This window comes from Ambystoma mexicanum, chromosome 2p, assembly GCF_040938575.1.
Source record: "Ambystoma mexicanum isolate Mex_15411 chromosome 2p, UKY_AmexF1_1, whole genome shotgun sequence".
NCBI lineage: Eukaryota > Metazoa > Chordata > Amphibia > Caudata > Ambystomatidae > Ambystoma > Ambystoma mexicanum.
The window spans coordinates 1,042,738,667-1,042,764,069 of NC_090923.1; the positions used below are offsets into that span (position 1 = coordinate 1,042,738,667).

At 44.3% G+C, this 25,403-nt stretch overlaps 1 protein-coding gene across 1 annotated transcript in view; it reads right to left on the bottom strand.

Moving 5' to 3' along the window:
- LOC138567074 (actin-related protein 2-like) overlaps positions 1-25,403 on the bottom strand; it is a 193,600-nt gene that overhangs the window by 95,899 nt on the left and 72,298 nt on the right. Inside the window, exons 2-3 of the mRNA XM_069644926.1 lie at positions 17,520-17,630; positions 16,231-16,446 (exon numbers count right to left, since the gene is read on the bottom strand). Of these exons, the coding sequence (XP_069501027.1) occupies positions 16,231-16,446; positions 17,520-17,630 (327 nt within the window). The remainder of the gene's footprint in view (positions 1-16,230; positions 16,447-17,519; positions 17,631-25,403) is intronic.

Consider the following 25,403-nt stretch of genomic DNA (forward strand, 5'->3'; position numbering starts at 1 on the left):
GGAAAAACCATTAGACAGACAACCCTGCAACCTGACAAGATAGAACATACAATCTTTTAACTATTTATCAATAAAAACCCTATAACATTTTTGAGATTCTGGAGTTTATTGAAGCTATCTGTCACACATCGTAGTCTGCACCACTTGCTGCAGCACCACAAACTAGTTTACTTGGACTCATGTAGAGCCTTTCATTTCACAATTAAGCCGTACTCCATGCTTCCAATTTCTGGTCCGTTCGTCTTCTCCATTGAATCCCCCAACAATTGTTACCATCCAAGCACTGTTGCAACATTACACTCCATGCCCTTAACAAGACAGTAGACAATGAGCCATGGAGGCTGCCATGTGTAGGTGTCAGGCTGCTTCATTCTCCCATCGAAGTGTGCCTTAGAGTTCCATCTTTTTACCACATTCTTACCTCATCTGGCCTCTTCAAGGAAGCAGAGGGTGGAACTGCTTGTGTATATAATGAAGATATTTCTGATGAAGACCTGGTATTTCCCAATATTGGCGCTTTAATCTTTCATTAACATTGAACACTATGGCAAGCTTACACCCAACCTGAGGGGAGACTGGAGGGCTGCGAAAAGACAAACTAGGAAGAGAACCAACAAGTGCTCATAAGCAAATGGCTTCCTTAAGGATGCTCGGTCTGCTTGTGCACCTGCTATAGCTTCCTATTCCAAGCAACACCGCACCGCAAAAGCCTGCACCAATTTCCACCTGTTGGCCTTAAATCTTTGAAATTAGACATTTCCAAGTACTAGGCGGCAGGGAGCACAGTGCTATGGGCTCCCCGCGTGCTCAAAAGTGGTCTATTATTTCATAAAAACGCAATATAAAAAACCTCATACAGTTCTAGATTGCTTAGCAGCAGGAAAACTCATGTTTACTTCCCCAAAGATGACAAACCATTAATTTTGCATCCTAGTTTCGTTCATCATTGGGATAATATTCCAGCGCTACTTCTCATTACGACTCGAAAGGCCCTCGGTGATGAGGGGAGGGTTTGGAAAGAAGCTAAGGAGATTGCCTGGGTTTATGTGAAAATATATCACTTTTGGAAAGAGCGCCTTATTAGAGCAACTTCATTACTGTGGAAAAACGAAAGGGTCATTGGTGCACAGCACCCGTTTCTCCCTTTGGTCTAAAGAAAGGGTAACTTTCCAGAACCAAATGTTGGCCATCAGCTTTGTGCATGGGCACAGAGGGGGCGCAAATACATTAGATGGCACTATTCAGCTCTCACTTCACCGGGGAAAGGGGTGAGCTTTTATTTGAGTGATCTAAATTCCTTTAATGGCCAGAAATATGTATAAAGATAATGAATAGATTTGTTAAAGGCTGTGACGAATCCAGGGAATTTAGTCACCCCCCTTTGGGACTACAAAGCTGAGCCCGCTAAGCTTAACACCCCCTAGGGGCCAGCGCAAGCGGGATGCCAAATGTGGTGATAAACCCCTCCAACCCCCTTTACACGATAAGCCATCACTACAAAGGGGTATGTGTTATCCTCCAGGGTCTCCAAAATGCCATACGTTTTTTGGCTATATGGTGATTGACAGATGTAACGAGTTTTCAAGGCATGTATAAGGGTGGTGTGGTTTGTGGCTCTGCAGGCACCACACATAAGACAACTCGGAGCCGTCATCATTCCTCCTGCACACTGCAGAAGGAAGGAGCCGCCTGTCCGCGCTGTTGGTAGGCGAAAGAGGACAATAGTGCGACACAGAAGGGCCTCCCTGAGAGGTGTTGCTCAAAGCAGGGAGAACACGCCAGATGTGGTTTTGGGACTGCAGTCGAACCCACAGAAGTCTTGGCTAATGAGAGGCAGCATGGGAGCAGCAGGTCCCACAGAGGCAGTCCAATGGGGAACGCCAGAGTCTCCCAAACGAGAGGAGCAGGGGAGTTGTGACCTAGAACCCGCTAGACCATGGAGAGGAGGGGGTAGCCGCTCCAACAAAAGCAGACGAGGAATTCTGGAATGTTGGTCCAAGAAGCAGCAGCTTAAGCCTGTGGCTCCTTGCCTCCTTCCCTGAGGAATTACATATTTGATTATGAACTCAACGAAAAAATCTCAGGAGTTAGTCAATCCAATTCCCAAAAAGCAGAACCCACTACCGGATTTGAAAGTAGAGGAAGATTAAGATCCTAGTTCTCAAACTATTTATAAGCTACTCAGACAAGTAGCGAGGGATATGAGAGAAGTGAAAGCAACTATGGCAGATTTTAGTGTCAGTGTCTCCCATTTGGATGTCAGAGTGACCTCTTTGGAGAAGACTTCTTCAGATATGGGATCGGAGAATGCCGGTAGTTTCAGAGCTTACAATAATCTAAAGAAAGAGCTACACACTGAGAAGGAAAAGCGTTTGGAGTTGGATCTGAAGATGAGAGAGAAGAATATAACGATTGTTGGAGTGGAGGAGAATACAGATTCAGTGGGAGAAAAGCTGCCCTTTTTGATTATACAGATTTTTGAAGACTGCTATGGTGTGGGCCAGGTCAGTGCAGTGGATATGGATAATATATATCGGGATGGTCGGCCTGGACCTAGACCAAGACATTTATTTGTGACCTTCTCTACTTCCAAGAAAAAGGAATCTGATGCAGGCAGCTAGATCAAAGGGCCCAACTAATTTTAAAGGAAAGCCCATTTTTATATATCCAGATTATCCTAAGGAACATCTGGAAATTAGGAAATCATTCAAGGCAGTTAAGTCATTAGCAAAAGATTTGGGCATTAAAGTATTTCTCAACAAGTTCAACTATATTACTTTATGCATCCCAAAAGGAGAAAGAGTTACTAATGACCTGAAAGAAGCGCTTTCCTGGCTGGAGAAACATTGTGTTTGGTCTCATTCAGCACCCATGGAATAATCGTCATATTTATATGAACATGTTTTAATGGTTTATATTTTTTTAAGCTCTTTTTTCAATTCATCATTCACTGAACGTATGGTTAAAATGGCGCAGCACTAAAGTTTCGTTTAACGGCTGTGATATTTGTAAATAAACTCACTGTTATGGCGTGGATCGTGCTGGCGAGGAGTGTTAGAAAAGAGGACCTTCTCTCCTCCGGCGATCAGCTGACTAGCAGCGTACGCAATAGAGGACATTTCTACGGCCGCATCAGGATGAAGAGTCGAGCTAGTAACAACGGCAGTGGATTCTGGGTGATGTGGTGACAGGTTACTTGCGATGTGGAGATTGCCGAAATACTTGGAACGTGTACGGGAAGACTGGGCCAACGGAGAGAGGAGATATGCTTACATATGATTCGATCCACATGTTTGAAGTGACGGTGGTCGCAGACTGGGAATAGATATAATAGGACTGGATTTTCTAATGTTAGAAATTGTGTACTGTGCATTATTAGCTCATTTTTGAGTGTGTAGATAATGCACCTGACATCTTGACAAGTTATTTATTTTATGGGTGCATTTTGTAATTTGATCGCTGTTGTGGACTACGATCCAACGAATAATGCCTTATCTGACGAATGTATTGTTCGTCTGGCGTGGTGGGAGGGTATGCCGGGCTTAGTGGTCATCTGTAAAGCAACGTTGTGGTGTTAAGAATATATAGGTGGTGATATTTTGGTATTTACATTTTTGATTGGTTAAATTTTTTAAATGTTTTGCAGGAGGAGCTGTGCAGTATTTAGTGAATGTTGACGTTTGCTTGCAGCATTATGTGCTGGCTAGATGTCAATGAGCAATATGAAATGAATATTCAATTGAGCTTAGTCTTTAATTGTAAGGGTGTAGATTAGAATAATGGGGTAGTTGGGTGGTAATGGAAGCATAGTATTTTCTTCCAGGAGGGTCTGGGGTTAAAGGGTGGGAAGAAATTGGAGGTGACACCAAGAGAATGAGGGTCTATTTGGGTGAAAGATATACATCACCTGGAACAGCGACATTAAGCACTAATCTAGTAGTTGCCGATTGTGGGTGACTAGGGGAAATTTGCAATCAGTTTGGTATTTAATTGGGTGTGGTATAGGGGATCTATTTTAGTTAGTGGTTGGCATTTATTTGGGAGTAATAGTGGAAAGTGGTATTTTGAGTTCTATTTTAATAAAGGGAGGGAGTGCTGGGAGACTTGGGCTTTATTCACTGTAGTATTGGCTATCAGCATTTTATCAATACGGGGAGGGTGGGGTTGTAAATATAATAGCAGTTTGTGTTTTAGTGTGTTGTTTGAATTTGGTGTTTTCAGTTTATTCTGGCTAGTGATAAAAGACTTAATGCCTCCGGTGAAACAGGATTTAAAGGTGATGTCATGGAATGTTAATGGATTGAATAAACTGAAGAAACAGAAAATATACAATTATATGTGTGATATGCAATGTGACTTATACTTTGTACAGGAAACACTGAGTGATGAAATCCAGAGATTACAGAAACAGTGGGTTGGTGGTGCATATAGTTCGTGCTATTCCTCGGGTTCTAGGGGAGTGGCAATATTACTACACAAAAATGCACCGATTAAGGTACTGAAACATAAAACTGACAAGGAAGGAAGGATTGTAGTTGTGTTGGTTGAACTTCAGGGGTGTAAAGTGACTGTGTAATCAGTTGATGGTTCATTTTTTCGAAAGGTTTCACAACTTATACAAGATTTTGATTCGCCAAATGTAATTGTGGGTGGCGATTTCAATTTGGTGATGAATGTTAAGATGGATCGAAGTAATTGGGGGGGAGCAGATTGGAAAGATCTAAAATGAGGATCTCTGCCGTCAATGGGGGCGGAGAATGATCTAAAGGATTGCTGGCGCCTGACACATCCGCAGACAAAAGAATACAGTTTCTATTCAAATTCTCAGTGTACCTATTCCCGCATTGATATGATTCTTACGAGTGGCAAGATTACTGATAATGTTGTCGCGGGGGACATTGTAGTGGTGACGGATCATGCTCCTGTTTTTTTAAGGACAAAACTTTATTTTGGGATGCATAGATCCTTCACTTGGTGGATGAATACTTTGATTTTGCAGTATGAAGAATTGGTGAATAAGATTAGGGATGAAGCAGAATATTTTGTGAAAGAAAACAGGACGGAGGGAATGAGTGTGAAAACTGTATGGGAGGCATTTAAATGTACAATGAGGAGTCTAGTCTTGGGCCTGTAGTGTAGGAAAAGGAAATCGGAGGAGAAACAGACCATGGAATTGGAGAGGATGATTAAGGAAGTGACTAATGTTTTGGTGAATGATCCAAACAGCTCGGGAGCAAGGAAAGAATTGCTTGCATTGCAGAATGAGATGAATGGTTTGATAAATGTTAAAGTGGAGAAGCAGTTGTTTCAATTTACATGTTCATACTTTGATTACGGTGAAAACAATGATAGTTGGCTGGCCCATCGGCTTCGTCAACAGAATTCTGAGGGTGCCATTACATCAAGTTGTGACTTGAATGGTGATGTTAATTTCGATCAGGTGAAAATAAATGATGTCTTCAAGAATTATTATGAACACTTGTATGTGAATGAACTGGATATTACGTGACATGGAAAATCCTTTTTTGAGTCTCTAGTTATACCGCAGGCATCTGGGGAAGATTGTGGGTTACTGGACACGTCTATTACTTTGGATGAGGTGGAAATGGCAGTTCATAAATTGAATGTGCGTAAGGCACCGGGTCCGGATGGACTGCCGGTGGAATTTTATAAAATCCTGCCAGACTCTGCATTAAGTTTGTTATTAGATAAATACATTTCCCGAGAGTAAGGTCATTTACCGTCCTCGACTGCATGCAATGGTTTCTGTCTTTTTGAAGGTTGGTAAAGATAATATTCCAGCTAATTATCACCCAATTAGCTTGATAAACATTAATAAGATTTTAGCAAAAAATACTGGCATCGAGAATCACTCCATTGATGAGTAATCTGGTGCACGAAGATCAATCGGGTTTTATTCATGGTCGGAGAACTTCAAGTAATATGAGGCGTTTGTTGTTGACAATGTTTACTGCTCAATCATCTGAAGAAGACGTGGCTGCTTTTTCATTAGATGCAGAGAAGGCATTTGACAGGATTAATTGGGATCATCTCTTCTCTGTTCTTACTAAGATGAATTTAGGAGATAGTTTTATATCCTGGATAAGTCGTTTGTATACTCTACCAACAGCTGATGTGAGAACTAATGGTTTGCAGTCTGCTCCATTTCTTTTGAAAAAAGTTACAAGACAGGGTTGCCCCTTGACACCGTTGCTTTTTGTTTTGGCTTTGGAACCTTTGGCTATTGCCCTGAGGCAGAAGGTGGATATTAAGGCAATGGTTTTCAAGGAATGGGACAAAAGATGTTTTTTTGCAGATGATTCACTGTTAATTCTCAGGGATCTGAGGGAATCATTGCCTGGCTTAATGAGGTTGTTGGATAAATTCTATAAGGTGGCAGGGTATAAAATCAATTGCTCAAAGTCAGAGGTGATGCCGTTGACGCCTACTTGTGATAGATTGTTTATTTCAAATCTGGGATTCCAGTGGTGTGAGAGGAGAATGAATTATCTTAGAATTTGGCTCACCCCATTAGTAGAGAACATGTTTGAAGAAAACAAGGGCGAGGTGTGCAGAGAGTTTAAAGCTATTCTGGAGAGATGGTCTTTATTGCAGCTTTCGTTGTGGGGTAAAGCCAATGCCTTGAAGAGGACTGCCGCACCTAAAATTAATTACGTGCTTGGCATGCTACCATTTGATTTTAAATCCTCAATATGGAAGGAACTTGACTTTTTGGTAAGTCATTCATATGGGATAAAAAACTACTGAGGTTGCAGTTGTGGAAACTTCAGCTTCCTTTGGAGAAGGGGGGGGTTTAGGTTTACCAAATTTTCGTGCATATCAAAAGGGCCTATTCATGTCAGTTTGTTACGAAATGGGATTGGTGGGCCCTCTATTACCAAGAGCAGTCCTGACTACGACTAGTAAGGTGAATCAGAGGAATCCTGTAACTGAATTTTTGAGGAAATTCTGGAAACAATTGGATGAATTTGTAGGTGCTGATGCTTTACGCTCGCCGCAAGCATCGATTTGGCTGGATTCAGCTATTAAGGAGAAAGGAAAGATGTTCTGGGTGTAATGGTTTTTTTTAGCTGGAGTGTGCTGGATTGGGAATGTATGGCAGAATGGGAAATGGCTAACGAGGACAGAGATGTTTGAGAAGTGGCATATTGCTAATTTCAGAGTGTGATTACAAATGCTTGAAAGGAAGTATTGGGATGGTGAAATGGGAAGAGGATCTGAATTTGGAATTGTTGACTTGACTACGACGAGAAAGCCTGGTGAAAGTGGACTTGCTAGTAGGATATATAAACATATGGTTTACAAATATAAAGAAAATGTGCATTTAAGAGAAGAATGGAGTCGTAGGCTGGGGTGTGATATCACAGAGACAGAATGGATGGAGATGTGTAGTAATGCGAGACTGTGTTCAAAGAATTTGGGTGAAAGACCTAGACAGATCAAGATTTACTGGAGTCCGGAAAGGATGATGAGGCGTGGAATGTCTGAGTCGGATGATTGTTGGAAGTGTTTATGTGAAGTCAGTACTTTGAAGCACATGATGTGGCACTGTTCTAGGGTTTGCGGATTTTGGTCGGATATATGTGGAATGTGTCTGTGTGTTAGGGTTTGATCTTGCATTGGATTTTAAAACAATGATTTTAGGAGGGAACCCTTTGTTGGATGATCTCACACAGTCACAAAAAAAGTTCTTGTTCAGGGGGGCATTGGTAGCTAAACAATTGTTACTGCCGGTGTGAAGTCAAACAATTCCGTTGTCATCAGATTGGATTTCCGAAATGCATTCATTGTCGAATGTTGAGAGGGTGATATTCAGGAGACAAAAAACTGAACATTTGAGAGAATTGAGGAATTTTCTGGATACTTATTGAATCTTGCATTTTTTCATTGTTATACATCTAATGAGATGTTTGTTATTTAATGGACTATTGGTAGACAATTTGATAATTGATGAATGCTTTTGTAAAAAGTTATGAATTGCATATATTTATGTATATACGTTTGCTGTTGAATAAAGAAATAATAAAAAACCACCAGCAGACTACCAGACCAACCCGCTGACTCCCCGATATACCCGGTTGCTTGGAGCAGTCAAGCGGTGGGGGCATGGGTGAAGCAAATCCCGAGAGAGGGTTGAGACAGATAACCGCAAGAAGGGGTGAAAGCGAAAGTATTCCCAAGCTGGATAAGAAATCAACCAGAGAGGGGGTGAGCCAGCGACAACCCCAAGAAGTGGGCAAAGTGAAAACACCCCAAAGCGGGGTGAGAAACAGGGGGCTGTAATAGTCTCACCCTGTATAAGGTGTTCATCAGTTCTGGTTTGAATGCTGAAAGCTCCCCGTTTGTGCCTTGCTCCGGTCTCTCTGTGTGCTTGAGTATGTGGGAGACTGACTCACAAACTAGGGGATTCTGCTCAAACCACCCACTGCGAGCCACATGAGGTAGTGAGCCAGACAGCCATCCCCCCGTGCCTCGGCCCCCTTACACAACAGGATGGGAAGTTGCTCCAACTCACGAAAAATGTGATGTTCAAATGTGGGTCCCAAGAGACCCAAGCTATACTTTGCTGATGCTGCCCCACAAAACTGACCCATGTCTTGTGTTGCTTATGGTCACACGCAGAAGGCATGTGAACTAGCAATTTGGGCTGACTGCCCCCATTGGGGTGGGACCAAGACTGTTTTGCATATGATCGTTCCTTCTGTAATGGCATGGCAGGTTGAAACAACTGTCTGGCGAGTTTGCCAGAGCAATGCCAGGATTATGATCAATTCAAAACCTTCCAGCCATCAACATTTTTAGAAAAATGCTGTCACAGGTTCACTGCCAGCCGTCACTTCAAAATTGTTGAATCGCCCCTAGGGAAGTTCCTATACCTTGACTTGCCTGGCAAATACATACATGGTGGTCGCGTCTGTCTGACAGGAGGGAGGCTCCTGCTATTGAAGGCAGCAAAGCCATTAGTTCCAGATGGACAGCGTTAGACGAACAAGAACATAAAGTAAGATTTCTCCTTGCTAGCCTAGTTCCACCGAAGCTTACGACAATCCATTTGACCTCCCCAACCATCCATCAATCAATAAATGCAAAGGTGCTCTGGCCAGCGTTTATTGTAGCAGATCTGAAAGGGAACTCCTCAGTCGCTGGTCTTTTTGGAAACACCAACTTGTGGAGTATGTTGCTTTCTTTAAAAGGGAGTCTAGCTGTGACCACTGATCCTCGAGGCACTCTTGGAGAAGCCTTTAATCAAGCATGAGACACTAGGAAGATACAGCAAGCCATTGATCCCAGAAGTAATGATATCTGCCTTGCCAACCGTGTGGACGTTTCTTCAGTAGGAGGCACTTCTGTATAAAACGTTTAAATTTTCAAAGCCTCAGATAGCTTCCAGAAAGTGAGGATTTTGCACTAGAATTGCCATGGATTTAGCCAGGCTGACTTGTAGGCCCAGAAGGCTCAGCAAACAAGGAATTAACTGGAGGTCCTTGGATACCCAGAGGACTTTCAGCCAATCGTCCAGATTAGGCTAGACCAATATCCTGACTGCCTGATGTTGACTGCCACCAAAGCCAGGCACTTTGTGAATACACTAAGAACACATTTAAAATTGAATGGGAAGTGAAAGACACTGTTACAATGAAAATGTACTAAGTAATGCAGCGAGACCAACTTTACTAAAGAAACAAAGGTCTGTAGGTCTGGTTCAGTCTTTGGTGTCAGAGTATTAACTATTCAATCTCATGAAAGTCACTTGGCTTGCTCAGCTACTCTCACAGCTCAGGTGTACTCTTTGGTTAAAACCTAAACCTATGTGATTGTATCATTCATTTTACCAACCAAGTCAGAAGGATAATGGTTTTACAATGGCTGGCAAAATTTGCAACCAATTGCTCCAATGTCAATGTTTCTCTTAAACACAAGTTCCCAGTTCACTGTAGAACCTTGGATGTAGTTTCCCCAACACATTTCATTATGGATCAGTTTTATTCTGCTCGGTTGAGGGTTGTCGACTCAGTTTCCACCACATGCGGCATTTCATTGGATAACAATTATCTTTAAACGATACCTGCCCATCACCTCTTGCCATACTTTTTCACCGAAAGCCATTCATCTTTGGTACCCTCTTCCTCCCGATACGGTGCTGCTACTCCACAATCCTTTGAAGGCGTTTGCAGATCTGCACGCTACCCCCTCTGAGCTTGCATAGGACTGTTTCCAACTGGTTCTCCACATTGTTTAGCGTTCTTTCTGTAGCAGTAACAGTTGAAGGTCCTCACTACCTTTTCATGGTAAGGCTCCTGTTACAGCACGGTTTTCTGGAGGCAGGAGCATTTGTCATTTCTACAATGCATTGCTGTTGTCCTCACTTCCCTTCTTCACGCAGGATGCTTTCAGTATCTAGCGTACCCCTTGAGCACGGAAGAAAGACTGGTTGCCAACAAGAAACACTATGCACTGGTAGTGGTGACCTTGAACCACAAACAAATCGAATGTTTTGAGCTTTCTTACAATCAGAGCTTGTAAACATCCAAGAGGTCTATGGAATGCATCCACAGTTTTGGTCCAAGTTTGAGAAAAATCGGATGTAGGGAAAAGGTCTAGAATTGGCCTCAGCTGATGAGTTTTTTTTTTATATATATACTGGAAAACAGCGAGAATAGATGTTATTTTCCTGTTGGAGTCTGAGTAATTTCTCTTAGGAGCCCTTTGTCCCTGAAACCAGCAGTTCCGATGAAATTATCCTCGATTTTGGCCTTTGTTCAAGGCGTTTCACCTCAATCTTTTCAGCCTCAGTCATTATCCAAGATACTTAATCATCAGTATGCAAACCAAAGAGGAGACTGCAGAGAAGGATAGACACGCAATCTTCTGCTGTACATTTATATTCAATGTCTCCCTCCTACTGGGCAAGGACACAGCAGTAATTGTTACGGCAATCAATCATACACATCCTTCACAATGCCGAACATTTAATCATACAAGCCAACCTTTTTGATGACCCCCAGAAGGATTTCCTTCTTGGTAGCCAGAAGATTTGTATACAGTGTCAGACTTTCATAGGGCCCAATTGTACCTTCCTAGAAAGCATGGTAGACGCGGTGTTGTAGATATTCCTACCCAACTATTCCGCCTTCCTGCTTCACTTAGGCAAAGAGGCCAAACAGGTTGAAGCTTCCACACTTCTGATGCAAATAAAAGGGAGCCTAGCTCAGGGGTTTGATGTTTAGCTCATTGTGATTTATAGGCGACAGTTCTCAGAGTGAGGAAAGTGTCCATGATGGGTTTCACAAGCTCTGGGACCAGCAGAGCCAATGGTTTAGTAGATGATGGGGTAAATATTGAAATCATTTTCACCATCATTAGTAAGCAAAGCACTTGCTGGGATGGAATCTGCTGATTTAGGTGAACATTTGCCTCAAATCAGACCCAGTGCCATCAAGCTTTGCAACCATGGTTAAGGCCCTCTTTGCTGACTCCTTGTTAACAATTGTTCACCAACATTTTAATGTTATGTTTAAGCAATAGAACATGAAGGGCAGGGGCATTAGTGGCTCAGGTAATGCCCCGGCGCAGAGTTACAGAGTTGAGCGGAGGGTTTTATTGCCATTAGCATCGCTGTTTCCAAGATGTAATGCTTTAGAAACTGCATGATTTCCGTTTCTCAACTTAAAAAAAAAAAATACAAAAGATGGCCGTCATGGACAAGAGAACTACAAGAAGTTCCTTCTCCCTTCCATGGCAGCCATTTACCGTGGCGGGGAAGCACCGGAACAGTGTTCTCGGTGCCATCAAGGGATGTGGAAGCAGCAGCTAAGCTGGGAGGGAGGTGGACGTGTGGGGTAGAACGAAGGGGGCTCACTTACCTGCACTCCGATAGGGAAGAAGGCAGCCACCCGCTTTTGAGGAGGCTTGGAACGGGGGATTTACCATGGGTTAAAGCCCGCAATCTGAACTTCCCAATGGACTGGGACCCCACCTTGCTGTGGTGCGAATATGGTGTTAATGCCATTCCATGAGCGCTGCACCAGTCATGCAGAGTTAACATGAGGGTCTTTCTGGGTGGGTCACTCTGTTACAGCCCTCATGGACTGGGCATTGCTTTGGCAAATAAAAACCTGCCATAACAGCAAAAAACATCCAGGTGAGAGTGAGCAGAAGGCACATAAGCAATGTTTCAGCTAGAGCAGTGTAAAATGGTAGCCCAACCTGCTGAGCAAGGAAGCTTGAAGTCAACGGCTTATGTGCTAAATAAGCAGAAGGTACAAGAAAGGAGCTGTGCCAAGGTGGCAGGGGTGCAGAGAGAGAGAGCAGACACAGCAACCCAAGAGACATTGCTGCATAAAAGAAAATAGAATGCATGGCATGGGGCATACATCAGCAAATGCAGCCGGTGTTCCCTGCAAGATGGGCGAAGGCCCATTCACAAATGCTCAAGGCTTGTCAAAGACTTCTCCTCGTCTCTATTTAACACTTGTACCATAGCAGGCTTCAGGATCTTTTGTGTTTCAAGGCAGGCCTCACAGTGCTGGGCAGCACTTGTCGCAGACAAGCCAATAAATGTAGCCAGCAAGAAAGTAAATATAGGTATTAGCGCCAGGTTATGTGGGCCCACGGGACTCAAGTCCCAACAATTATTATTGTTTATTTCTTAGAGGTTTCGAAAGCATTGTCTACAGCTTAACCAAACAGGACAGATTCTTCTACCGGCATATTAACGACGGTGTCCTGAGTGTCTGGTTTAAAACCAGAATTACGAAGCCACGAACACAGTGTTAATAAAGTTCCCTGTGCAAGAATTCTGCCTACTGTTTCTGCAGAATCAAGAATGTGCTTTAAAATAGTGTGTAACCTGCCTTCCTCATCAATCTTTTGTAATTGAGTTTTTGTTGGATGAAGGACATTGTCTAAATTGTCTTGAAGGAACCCCCCCCCCCCAGTGTGCGTCATAACTAGCTAAACTAGTGGTATTATTAGCAATGCATGTGGAGTAAGCAGATGTGGTAACTCTTGCTCCTAATGCATAAATCTTTTTACATTCTTTATCTCTAGGTGCTTCTGCGTTTGATAAAGGGACACCTGCAGTTCTATAGTAGTTGTAACCACTAAAGAATCAGGTTCAATGTGACCCCAGACATAAAGAGAGCCTGAGGGTGCAGGTTTGAATATTTTTTCTACCCGAGGGTTAACCGCACATGTAAGGCATGGAGTAAGGAATTTAACAAAGGGATAGATTTGCCGATCCACAAAATAATAGTCTGGTACCGACTCTTGAGTGGTTTTTGGAAATGTTCAGCTGCCTTTTTAAGCAAGTCTTTAAAAAGAAGCTGCTCATCTATAGGAGATGGGTTGCCGGGCTGATCTATAGGATCATCCCCAAAAATTATATCTGGCTCATCTGCATCCTCATGAGTGGGAGCTGCTGGCCATGTACCGTGACCATCATCCCCTGGTCTTGTTGTAATTGGTCTTGTTGCTGCTGGTCATAATAATGGTCACCATGAAATATATTGGATGGTTGATCTGGGATATCAATAACTGAATGACTAGAAGGTAACTGGAGTCTAGGTGATTTTGTAAGGGGGGTACCCTCTTTTAAAAGAATGTGACAAATTCAGAAACGTTGTCCTTGGCTTGTGCAAATCTATCATTAGTCCATGTACCATTTCTTCTGGGTCCACAGCTTTTTTCTTGTGATTTAGGGACTGAGACATTGTTTCAGTAGCCTTAGTATACCCAGGAGACGTGACTGGTGCAGTAACAGACTGTTTTAGGGGACCCAGTAGCCCCAACATGTGTAGGGAGTTGCGCTAGTGTTTTTCCCCCTTTTGTTTGGAATGAAAGTGTCGTTTCAATGACTGTTTCAGTGGCACAGAAATTGGAACCGTCGCGATTTTATGAGTTTTTGTTGTTTTGGAGCCATGCGCTGGACATGAGCACGGAAGTGCAGCAGGCTCAGAAAAAGCGGCTTCTGAAGATTTCGAAGTAGGTTTCGAATGTCGAAGATATGCTTGGGGTTGTGTGCTTATGATGCGTACCACCTTGTGTTTGCGAGCAAGTGTCCCTGTTGCCAGAAGATTTCTCAGAAGTAGAGCATTTGGCTTGCCTTGTGGGGCTAGGGAGGCATGACACATGGGAGTCTACCAACTAATCTATTACGTCATCGGCTTCCGAAAAAGAGCCGCCACTGCCCTGTTAGTCTTCCGAAGCATCAGCGCCAGTGGGGGACATGGATTCGGCCTGCACAGCAAAGGCCGCCTACCGCTCGCGCGTCGATCCTTGAGCGTTTTAGGGAGAAGGAGCCTGCACAATGCTGTTCAGTGTGATCACGGGGGAAGACAGTGGTTACAGACCCGATGGGTGTCTTTGAACTAGAAAATTTAAAGGGAGTCCTTTCCATGCTGGTAAATGATTATTAAAAAGGCAGCTAGTGTAAAAGAAAGTGGGCAAATGTATTCTCTAAAAAAAATGTAAGAATATTGAAAACCCACACTCTACAAAGCCCAAGCCTGGTGTAGGCCGCAACCAGTAGTCAATACATTTGCAGATATTTTCTGCTGGCGATGGTTTCCTTTGAGATGTTCATTGAAGAAGCATCCACCAAAGGCAGAACAATAAAGAAAGTTAGGATTATAGTCAAGTAGCTCTGCATAAAGTGACCGACCAGTATGGCGGGGAAAAAAAACAATCTGAAGGACCTCGATGCTTGAAGGACCATGGGTACAATACACGTCACACTAGGGATAGTACTAGAAACGCGCCCAATCGAAGTCCCTTTTCAAACTTCGAAAATAAGTGATGCAATACTACACACCTACCATTAGATGTCAGCCTATGCAAAGCATGCAATTCTAAGCAGCTTCAACATCCTAAAAAATATACATATATGCACATTAGGTGTAGTAAGGGGTGGAACTCCCCCATAAAACATTTTTTAAAACTGTTTTTTTAAAGGGGGAGGGGTGGTTGACCATGGTTGTCAAAAAAGTCGCGTTTTGAGATAAAGACCAGAAAAATGTAAAGCTTGAAAACCAGCGCCTGAAGAGTTTTTCCCTTAGCCAGACAGGTCACAATATCTTAAGTACGCCCATCGGGCCTTCCCCTGGTACTGAAGGTTTTATAGGGCACTCCCTCTGGGTTCAGGGAGAGGCGTTTCTCTATTGTAATCCTGCACTCGTGCTAAAGGTGGCTTTCTCAAGAGATTGTTCTACCCTCATCTTTTCCAAATCATACCTCTCCTGAGGAAGTAGTATGGAGCCTTTGCATGTAGAGCATATGAGGACATCAGACAGTGTTAAGCTTTGGACATGCACAGGCAATAGTGCCTACTATCAGTAGGTGGGCCATTTAAACCATCTCTATGGTTTACAGAGAGGCAGGGTCTCCGTCCCCCTCCACGTGGCACGGTTCATCAACAAGTGCAATGGCGACCACCCAGGTAGGGGACTACAGGAGGCATGGCTATCCAGGACATATGCCAGTGGCAGCCAGGTGTGCAGATCCAAAAAAAGAACATTATCCTTAAAATGTGGCCAGGCAAGGGGCAGGTCCCCTTCGGGACTGCAATGTTAAGTGCAGGTTTGCAGGGAGATGCTCACTAGCCATGTCAGATGAGCAATACACTTGTGATCTTGTGATGGTGGGTGCACACAGTATATGGTGATCTGAATACGTTTTACTTGGGCCCATCCATCAATGGAGGAGTTATGCCTCACAAATAAGTACTGAGACTTGGCGGTAATGCTAGTCGCATTTACTGGTAATTTTCATTACTCATAGCCCTACTCTTCCTCAACACAGTACTTACAACCTGCCTTGCCCACCCGGCAAGGATAGAATAAGCCACAGAGTGATAATTAACTGAAGCATGCTGAGAAGCGGGTGGTGTTACGCACCTGGGAGTAGGCACAGGCTTACAGAAGAAAGAACGGGTGTTCATGATATGGCGGTTGGTACTTTGCAAGTAAGTACTGTGACAAGGGAGAGCAGCACTAGGAGTAAGTAAGATTACAGGCAAGTCATACAAAGATGTACTAAATGAAGTGCCCACTTTCACAATGGCTCTCCAAGGCTATTCCACTAAGTGTTTGCTTTTCCTGCCTGAGACGGAAATATGAAAAAGACAGCACTCTGGGAGATCAGGGGGCGATATACAGCAATGTAGCATGGAAGGAAAAGCCAACCGCACTTCCAATTCTACACAGTACTCACTTCAATGATCTTCTCACGGTTCTTGATGGGGTTCATGGGCGGCTCAGTCAGCAGGATTTTGCAGTTCTGAGGTTCCACATTCAGTTTCTGTTGCCCAAAGGTGTAGTCCCACAAATGCTTCATGTCGTCCCAGTTGCGGACAATGCCATTCTCCATAGGATAGTTCACCTCTAGCATGGAGCGCAGCTCACTGGCCTCATCTCCCACCATCAGATCCTACCGATTGGTAAAAAAGAACCCAGCCATCACAAAGGTCCATCGACAGCCGATATTCTAGACCTGCGATTAAACAATCCTGAGCATACAACTGAATCCTGTCTTGCAGAATCCCCTTTTAATCCATCATTAAAACCCACATATAGCACTGCCTTTACACCTCAATCATGAACTCTTCCACAGCCTACCCTTTCAGTACCAGGAGCCATAAACAGCTCTGCCAGAGCACTTCAATGTTGCCCTGTACATCCCCCAGTCCCTTGAAAATGAATCTGTGAAACCCCTACACACGTCTCCATCCTGGTAAGGAGCCTGGAGACCACCAGAGTCTGCTCTGTCAATGCACCTCAATCCCAATCTTCAGCACCCCCCTGCCAGTCCTGTACTAGGATCATCAATTTGGTCTGCCAGTGTTCCTAAATCTTGCCTGGCTTTGTTCTAAGCCATTCTAGTACTAGGGCCCACACCCAATTCTACCCCAACGCACCCTGCCGTTGACCTGCAGCACCTGTTATTCTCATCTCGATAGACCACAGCTGCACTAAAGGACAAAGGCAAAATCAAAAGCTTGTTCAATTCCCACCCATTTCCCGTAAACCATCTCACTCATTCTGCACTTCTCTGGTATTCTACTTCCATGGTGTGTCTCCAGGTTACATTTCACTTGGCACCTGAACTTAATGGAATTTTACTCCTTGCCCTCATCACTCACCTCATATTTTACAGGCTGCATACACAGAGTGCGTTATGCATTCTAAGGGTACTAGGCTAACACACCAGTGGAACCTGGATTATTCCCGAAACCACACAGGCAAAAAACATGTCACTGATCGGGAACCTCGTACCTTTAACATGCAGTGGTTTCTGTTTTTATGGGTCCCTGCATACGGCAGAACAAAAAACATTAAAAAATAAATAACAAAAACACACTTCCTCTTTCTTTCAAGAGCTAACAGACCAACTTCTCCTTATACTTAACAGAAGCTGAAACCTGCGCTGGCTTTTCACTTCCTGCCAAATGGCTGAAGCCCAAACAAACCCGATCTACCGCCTCACCTTCTCCCAAATCTTACCTTGATTTCGATGTTGCCCACTTTGGTGGAGGAGCGGATAATGGGACGTCCCACCAGGGCTGGAAAAATATGCTCTGGGAAGTTGGATCCGGCATATCCGCACTTGACAAACTGTGGGAGGAAACGAGAGAAGTCTGGTAAGATAACAGCAAAGCAAGTCTTAATGTCAGTAGAGTACCGAGCCGAAACAACAATACAAGGTGTCCAGGAGAAACGCAGTCCTGATCAAGAACAAGTGTTTAGGTCAGCAATCCAGGAGCCTAAATCAAGAGCGGAAAAGTCAGCAACCAAAACACTAGTCCAGCAATCATCCCGACAGCTAGCAGAGAGATCAATATTCAATTCAGAAGATAGTGCTGTCCTGGACCCAACAATGACCAGGGAAGGCCAGGAACCCAGGTCGAATGCAACGTGCAACTAAAGTCAGTAATTGATAGAGGTATATTTGGGGGTAAATGGTGGAAATGGTAGGTGGTGGGCCGGGGGACTCTCCCTTTCTCCCCCCCCCTGCACATTAGTACACATTAATAAAACGTAGTAACTGCATCGTAACGAATTACAACAAATGAAACTAAATAGAACCGTACAATAGAACTGTAAAGATTGTTGTCTTGGTGTTTAAGACACTCCTGTAAAGCACATCATTTTACGCTTTATGCCAGCATAGGAACTCTGCACAATGGTCAATTTGTAGGATCGCTCCATGACTGAAATCAATAGAAGTTGTTTGACATTCCCCATAATCAGCTTACCTCTCTGAACGTAGGCCTCGAGGAGAAAAGTTAATTGAAAATCATTTCCTAACCTTCCTTTGCTGCCTCTATGGAAAGATACGATTCAGCTTTCCCTTAAAACCAACCGTCCCACCAAATGTACACAAGTTATCTAACTGGAAAGAAATATGTGTACCAAAAACCAATGTCACCCCTTACTAGCCCTGCAAAAGCTAATTCCAAATAAATTCTCCACAAACCGTGGTACGCTAAACTATTTCCACCTTTTGGAGGCACAGTATGAGATCAGCTAGCACTTGACCACAAATATGTGATCTTGGGCACAGGACTTCACCTCCACGTGGTTCAGTTTCCGTGTCTGCCAAAATGGAAGAGTGCCAACAAACTGAACACAATTACAATGTCCCAGTTTATTAAACAAAATGCAAGGGGTTTTTAGAATCGAAGTTGCACCTTTCTGACCTGAAGATCACCCTCTGAATTCCAGCTCTTTCATTAGACCACAATTAATTGATCTTACTCAAATCCCTTTCTCTCATTCTTCTATTATCAGTCACACTTGTGAGTTGTGATGAATCCTGTGGAGTCATCAGCGATTCCCCAACAAAGATCTCCTATGTGGCCAGGTAACGGCAGCCGCTACCTGATCCTGACCCTATAGGTGGTATTATGAGGGAGGATCACAGAGGAGGAAACGGCTGTCTGGGAGAGGTGGTGACCATCAGGAGAGGCGCAGTATTCTTGCCTTACTAGAAAGGAAAACCTCATAAATTGGAAGTTCTTGATGACTGGTCATCATACAATTCCCTCTCCTTATAAACTCAGAAAACACCCCCACTGAAAATCACTTATTTAATGCATTTCTAAAGCGCTGTAGACAAAAAGCCCTGAGGCATAATAGCACTGCAACATGACAAACAACAAGCAACAAGAAATCTAATCGAGATACCATTCATGCCTCACACATATATAACACAAACCTAACATCTCCTGTTTCTATGTTTTCTTAAGTGAATTTTCTGAACAAAATCACTGTAGAAACTTTAGACATTATGTGAACTCCAACTCCCATATACTGTGACAAAGAAAGAGGAGTGAATGAGCGGACTAGCTGTTTTAGAAGATTTGGAGTGCACAGGACATTTAAATATGCTGTCCGCACTCTAACTGCAGCTAGAGAAGGAAGCGGTACACGAGAAGACCCCACCAGAGGAGAGCGAGAAGGCAGAGAAGTCCAGAAAGCAGCACACAGTCATTTGAATTGCTTACCGGTGTGGCGCGAGACCAGGATAGACCATGCAGGGAATCACTGGAAGACAAACAAAACACCAGCAGCAGAAACAGAGCTACAGTTAGCAGAGAAGCTGTCGGGTGAGCTGCAAGTTGCAGGGAGAGTCCGAGGAAGGTCTGCAAAGTAATGGAGGCTGTTCCAGAGGGGAAACTTCACAGACATGCCGCGGGTCGGGGATGCTACAAAACACTGGTGAGTCCACCCAGAGCCGTAGGGGACCCTGGGGCGTACCGACAGGCATGTAAGCCAGCAAAACATAAGAATATTTGAATACCCAACAAATGAAGTGCAAAAGCAGAACTTGAACAAGTCCCCATATATGGGATATCAACGTGATTAAAGTTACCTCAAACAAATAGAAACACAGTACAGCGATACAACTGTAGTGTTAAGAGACACAATCAGTGAAGAAATACTGGTTTAAAGAATACATCAGGCAAGGGAAGATTTGCGGAGAGAGATACCTGGCAGAACAGGGATCTATATTACCCAAAAAGGGAATTCCTGGCAGGAGAGTATACCAGGTAATCCTGAAGATATTGAAACTGAAGTATTTATGTATTGGTTATTTGTAATGCGCACTATACAGCAAAAATAGTGTTTTGAGGTGCGTCAAGACAAAGAGGGGGGAAAAGGGGAAAACGGTACAAAACAAAAACATTCTTAAAAGATCTTGAAACCTTTGGAACATGCAAGTGAGAGCAAGGGAACGAGGGAGGTGAAGAAGGGGTAGCAGGGAGGACAAACAGCATTCTGACTAGGTTGTGAGAATTTAAAATGTGCAAGTGCTGCAACATGTAAAAAGGGGGGTGAAGTGAAGAGGGGAGAGGTACAATATGTGCATAACAAGTAAAAGTGCAGGAAAAAGTAGGTAGATGGCATTAGGCAACCCAGAATGCAATTATGAAAATCAGGTGTCAGGGGATGGGAACTACCCCCTGGATCCAAGGAGTACTCGTCAGAGAAAGTTACTTCTATTGGATTTATTTGGTTCGATTATGAACACATTTTTCAAAGTATAAGTTTAAGATACTTCCTCGCAACCTTAGTTGAACATTTCTAGTGTGAGGGTCAGATTAGTAGGTTTTGGAAACAAGGGCAGTTTATACATTTGACTTGACACAGACTGATCTCCCATTTCTGACTCCTCACAGAGGTCTTGGAAACAAATAGGGCACTAGTAGACAACCCAATATTACACTAATGTATCTGGTGAGGAGAGGTGTGGTCTAGCACCCAAATAATAGATTTTGGAACCAGACTGTCATGAGCATATTTATGAGCATAGTTTTGGTGTATCCAGCAATAAGATTATGTGCAACAACTGCACTGCTTTTTAACCCCAGGGATTAAACCATCTGACAGTGCCATTAAAGAATGCCAGTATGTCTTTAGCTTTTAAAAAGTTTAAAAGCTGGCCCTTTCTGCCCATGATTATTCATCATCGTTTATTAACATTATTGGCAGCAAATTGGATTACTGCAATGTCATCCCCTCAGGCAACTCCTCGAAAGACTTAACCAAACTTCAACTGATTTAAAACAATGCCCTTTGGGCAGCCTGGGGCATGAAGAGAACGGATCACATCTCACAAGCCAGGCAGGAGGCCAACTGGCTTCCTGTCAAAGCCTGCATCGAGTTCAAAATCCTATCAATAACCCACCGTTGCAACCACAACGCCGAACCCGCCTTCCTCAAGAAGTAGATTTCAAAGTAAACAAACAACCTGCCTATTGCTCCTCTGTTGCCCTGGCCTTCTGCCATACCTACATTCACAAGAAAGAGCCAGAGGAGCCAGCTTTCCATCACAGCACCCACTGTGGAACGCCGACCACCCAGCATCCAAGATGAACCCCGATACTTCACTTTTAGAAAACGTCTCAAAACCCTACTGCTCAACAAATATGTCCAAGGCACCTCCCTTTCCCATGTACCTCTTATGCTTTTTTGTACACCAACAAGTACCAGCACCAGGATACCTCTGGGTCTGGGTGCTGTCAACAAATGAAAATAAATCAAGATGCTGCAGCTTCGGGGCTTCAATAAAAAGAATTTAGAAAGGGTATCTTGGCACATTGTCGTGGTCAGGAATTATTCTATGGCACTAGTTCATCCGAGTTGTGTGAGGTTATTGCAACCCCTGTGATTTTGGTGGGGGAAAAAAATAACGATTTGAATTCCCCTTTCCATGCTTTACCAAAATTCTGTTCTTGGGCAAATTCCTTTGCAACCTTCCGCCACCCCATCAGTTTTTCTACTGGACACACGAGAATGCTTGGACAGAAACAACTCCAGCATAAAGTCGTATCGTAAATTAAAACGTGTGGTGTTAGTGTGGTGTTAGTGTGGTGTTAGTGTGGTGTTAGTGTGGTGTTACAGCCAGAGGGCCACCTGGAGATGGAAGCCTTGAACAAGGCCTTTCCATGGTTCACAGGACCAAAGTTCGCAAATAGTTGAGACGTCTTGCGGAAACTTTGTGCAACCCACATAGAACTTCAGAGCACAAGCCACATCCACCAACTGCAAAGTCCTTTCAGCCGGCAACAAAGGATTCGGAAAGAACACAGGTAACACCAAAGACTCGTTGAGGTGCAACTCCAACAGAAACTTGAAGGAGGGGTGTGCCCGTAGCACCACCCGTGTGTCATGAAAAGTCAGATGAACAAGTTACTTCACAACTGGTAACGTTCTTTCAAATGGCTGTTCCTCAAACGTATTCCACATCTTTGACATGTAATGTCCACAGCTGGGCTGCTTTGGAAATTTTTCAGCAGAGGGCGTCCTGTGTCGAGTCGATGTCCCTCGAAGGCCTCCATCGAGGGTGACATCAGATGTTTTAAGGAGGACGCACGGCGCCCGTAGCCTCAGTTCATGTTTTTTTCCCTCACAACGTGTGCCATAACCGCACACCAAGCCTCCTTGACTGCACATAGTCTTGTGGGAACACAAGCTGCAATAGCATAAGAAATTCTTCAGAGGGGCAGGCTGGGAGGGCGATGTGGAATACGTTGGAGTAGTAACATCCAGTCCAAAGAATGTTACCAGTTGGTAAGTAACTTGTTCTTCGAATGGATTGTGTCCTCCAATGTATTCCACATCTTTGACAGACTCCCAAAGCAGTATCAGTGAGTGAAGGAGTGAGAAGAATTTGGATATACCCAATCAGATGGCAGAATAGAGCACTGCTTTACCAAAGGCCATTTCTTGACCATGTAAGTATCCAGGGAGTAATGTTTGACAAAGGTGTGGATGGAAGACCACATTGCAGCATCAAATGTTTTTAACTGGAACTCCCTGTTTCAGGGCTTTGGATGTAGCCACGCCACTGGGGGAGTGAGCTAGTAAACCCTCAGGAGGGTCCTTGCCAGCCAATCTAACATTCAGCAATGGTGAGGATAATTCACATGGACAAGGTCTGTTTGGGACACCTGGCCAAAAGCAACACCTCCATCACGTCATCCGGGAGGTCCCAATCCTTATATCTCAACCTTTCAGCAACCATGCGTGAAGGTTGAGAGTCTTAACCTCTGGATCGAGAGAGCGAAAGAGCGAGACCCAATCTGGAGAAATTAGGATCATGCGGGAGCAGAACCTCCGCAACCTCCTGAGGAATGATGGGGACAGGGGGAATCATGTACAGCAGTGGGAAAAACCAATCCATGTCAAACAAGTCCACTAAAGCTCCTCTCAGAGGAAATTCCCTTGAGCAATATGTCTCGCGCTTCCGGTTGGCACCCGTCGCAAACAGATCCATTTGAAGGGTTCCTCAAAGGGCGAAGATCTCCTTAAGGACTTCCTGAGCCAACTCCCACTCGTGGGAGACCACACTCTGCCTACTCAGAGTTTCCGCCGCCGCATTCTCCTCTCCGGCCAGATGAAATTCCGAGCAAGATTCCTTGTCATATTGCCCAGAACCAGAGCTGCATCGCCTCCGCACAGCAGGAGCGACCCGACACCCCCCCCCTTTTTGTTGAGGTAATGCACGGCCACTGTGTTGTCCATCATGATCAGGAGACTCTTCCCACGTACAAATGGCAGAAAAGCCTTCAGGGCTAGCCGGATGGCCCTCAGCTCCAAAAGATTTATGTGAAATCTGGACTCCAACAAAGACCAACGAAGCTGGTGGTCAGCTCGTTGGCATGAGCTACCCATCCTGTGAGGGAAGCATCCGTCACTATCGTCACCTCTGGCCATGGTTGCCAAAACGGCTCTCCATTCATCAGATTCTCTTCGCTGATCCACCACAGAAGATCCTGTGAGACCGTGAGCAGAATCGGAAGGGGATCCAACATTTTGCCAGAGAATTGGGACCACTGCGTCCTGAGAGCCCTTTGAAGCGATCTCATCCGCAGTCTGGCCTCTGGCACCAGAAAAATGCAGGATGCCATGAGGCCGAGCAACCTTAAGAATTCGAAAGGTGGGAGACTCTGGGCATGTTGAAACTTGTTGACCATCTGGACAATGTGATGAGCCCTCACCTAGGGTGGCGAGCACTTCCCCAAGGATGTGTCCAACACAGCCCCGATGTACTGGAGCTGTTGGGAAGACGTCATGTGCGACTTCTTGAAATTGAGGGAGAAGCCCAGCTTGTGAAGGGAGTGGCAGGTGAGAGATGTTACTGGGATGGCAAGTATGGCACAAAGCTTGCCAGGCCATGGAGAACCCAGCCCGTGTTCCCCGCAAGTACCGTTGGTCGCACTGATGAGAGGGATGAGCAACTACTGAAGGCAATTAGGAAGCACTGGGAATTACAACAATGAGAGACATATGGCAAGAAGGGATTAAAGCATTTGGGATGTTGGTGGAGGAAACAGGGTTACATGAAGGGCAATACATAACGTATAACAGAATAGTACAGCGGATCAGGGATACATGGTCAGAAGTAACACTAGAAGAACAACCTGACACTGCTATAAAAACCATGTATGATATAGCGGAAGGAGGGCACGAGATATCCAGGCTATATGAGCCCTTGATGTCCAGAGTGGGGAAGGAAGTTGAACAACTGAGAGCTGACTGGGAGGAAGACGCTGGGATACCCATGACGGATGGGATGTGGGAACGTGCCCAATGGTATCATAAGAAAGTATCTAGAAACATCAGGCTACAACAGATACAGCTATACGTAACCCACAGGGTATATATAACACCCCAGAGGATAGCTAAGTTTAAAAACGCAGGAAGACAAACATGTCCCAAATGCCAGGTGGCAAACGTGGGGATGATGCATAGGTTTTGGGCATTCCCCCGAAAATGGGAAATTCTGGGAAGAAATAGCCCGCCAGCTCGAAGAAAAAGGGATCAAGATGGATGTTGGATCAGTATGGGCATGCTTGGTAGGGGAATTCCCTAGGCCGTGTAAATTAAAACATAAGCAAATTAAAGGACCTGGCATACACACTTGCTAAACCTAGAATAGCCATGGGATGGAAGGCATGTAACAGGCCCAGAATAGAAGTCTGGTGGAATGACCTCCAGAAATGGACTGAAGCTGAAACAGCAGTATGGCAAGAAGCGGGTAACAGAAGGGGAGATTAAGAGGCAGGAACCCTGACAGCCTGGAGACATTTAGTGGCCACACTGAATGGGTCCGCCCAGGACTGCGCGAGTGACCAGGACTCTGTTGGGGACATAGAAAGAGAATCCCCTGAGGAAGAAGATGACGCGAAAGGCAAAGCGAAGTAGCCTCGGGGAGGGGGCTGGGGGGGAGCAGCAGTAGACACTGAAGAATGTGAACATTTTGAAACGTCAACCAAACTTCTGCAGTACATGGCATATGTGTTTGATTGTAATAAAATTGTTTAGAGAAAAAAAAAAAAAAAAAAAAAGAAGAAGGAGTGGCAGGTGAGGCTGAGATGA